The sequence below is a fragment of the Lygodium microphyllum genome, chromosome 11 (genome assembly GCF_053477565.2).
Source record: "Lygodium microphyllum isolate KBCC chromosome 11, Lygodium_microphyllum_v1.1.10, whole genome shotgun sequence".
Classification (NCBI taxonomy): Eukaryota; Viridiplantae; Streptophyta; class Polypodiopsida; order Schizaeales; family Lygodiaceae; genus Lygodium; species Lygodium microphyllum.
Window position 1 is genome coordinate 117,755,299 of NC_141145.1, and position 1,799 is coordinate 117,757,097.

At 40.2% G+C, this 1,799-nt stretch overlaps 1 protein-coding gene across 1 annotated transcript; it reads right to left on the reverse strand.

The window, feature by feature from the left end:
• Positions 1–268: 268 nt before the first annotated feature.
• LOC148029279 (uncharacterized) lies at positions 269–1,438 on the reverse strand. Its single transcript, XM_087688543.1, has 3 exons — positions 1,215–1,438; positions 663–1,137; positions 269–535 (listed from the first exon to the last, which is right to left on the reverse strand). The coding sequence occupies exons 1-3, from the start codon at positions 1,436–1,438 to the stop codon at positions 269–271; spliced, it is 966 nt and encodes a 321-aa protein (XP_087544669.1).
• Positions 1,439–1,799: the final 361 nt, after the last annotated feature.

Here is a 1,799-nt window from a genome sequence, read left to right on the forward strand (position 1 = left end):
AGACAATATTAATTGGGAGATACATTTCAATCGGCACTGCATGCACCTCATGGTCCAAGCCCACTTCTATAGGTTGGTCATTTCTATTTTGAAAATTTATCTTGTGTGATCGTCCTTTTTGTTTTCTATCCCTTGACTCCATTACATAGCCAGGTTTATGAGAGCTACAACCATCTAGAGTTCTTCTTTTCCTTTGAACTGTTTCTTTGTTTCCAGAAATGAAAGGCTCTCGGTACATGGGGGTGCTAAGAACTGCTCCTTGAACTGTTCAAGCTATGAATGCAGGTGAAGGGGTATTTCTTGCAACCACCCTATTAATAAGAGCATCCATGTTGGGACCACTTCCAGAGTATCTTCCAGTTGTGAAGGCCAGTTGCCTTGAACATTGAATATATGAGTTGATCAAGTCAGTGACGCATGCATCATACAAACCAATTTTCTTCTTTCCATCCTCCCCTGCCAACCAACTTGCATGCACGCTCTCAGAAAGATTTGTGTTGGGAATACAAGCCCTCTCCCAAGGACTCAAGGAAGCCTGCAACCCAATAAAAAACTCAGCAATTCCTCTTACATGTCTATTTTGTTCTCATACTTGGGTATTCCCACCCCAATGATATTAGTACATGTGTATGTAACAAATAGAAACAAAAAAAAACATTTACATGTGTAGTACTACCCCAATGGTCTATCCTATTCTCCCACCATTTGATCCATCTCTTCAATGGTACGGTACTATCTCGAGGTAGTCCTACTTGCTGCCACCAATTTTGTATAGCTGTGGCATTCCTCTTGCCCTCTTCAATGGATTTTGAAAGGCGCCACCTCTCACATAAATTCAAGTGATGCTTCCGAAGGTTTGAAGGCACGTATTTTGTTGTGTGCTTTTGTAAGCTTTGTTCCCAGTGAAACAAACATGATCGCTCTCTTCCTTCCAAAACATTGTCAGGTCCCGCATTGAAAATAGTGCAGATCGCCATCCAATTTGCACCGGCTTCATCCGCCATAAAACCTGCAAAGTCTGCAGGAGGGTGTCCACACTCGAGCATCACATTATCAAGGTATCTCCAAAAAAGAATTTGTGTTTCTATATCCTTTTCCTTTGTATCACAAATAGCAATCACCATGATCCCCTTCAAGCTGCAATGAGAATTACAGTGATTAGCAACTAGAATATGTCAATGAAAATTGATAACAAGTAAGGTTTCCGAACAAACCATGGATCGTACACAGAACAAGACATTGTTGCCCAGTCATCTATTCTGTGTGTAAAGTCAAAGTGAACCCAAGACTTGCAAAGGTCTCCATTTCCTAAGCGTCGCATTCGATTAACCAATTCCACTCCAGAGCCGAGTCCTTTAGTAGACATCTTGAAAATGTAACTTTTTCCACCCACCCCTCCTTGCCCTGGAAATCTACTGCCATGAAAAAAAGGAAACATGCATCTTTTTTTCAACTCCAAAATGTTATCAAAGCCATCTCCAACAACACATGTTTCTTTTTTTTTCTGGCATGTCATGATACTATTGAACCTGCAACCTCAACAAACGAAAGTTTGTTAAACTAATAACAATGCTACAAACCATAGTTTGCAGACTTGAATAACCGAAACTAACCTCTGATTTCGAACCAATGGCATCAACTCCTCCAAAAAGTTTGTAAGCTCTTGTTCTCCCTCCACCATTGAACCATTAGTTGTCAAAGATTCAGTGATAATTTGTTTTGCTACAATCATTTGAATCTTCCTAGCACCACAGTGTCGATTCACTTGCAAAATTGAGTGAACTAGAGATCTAATTTTT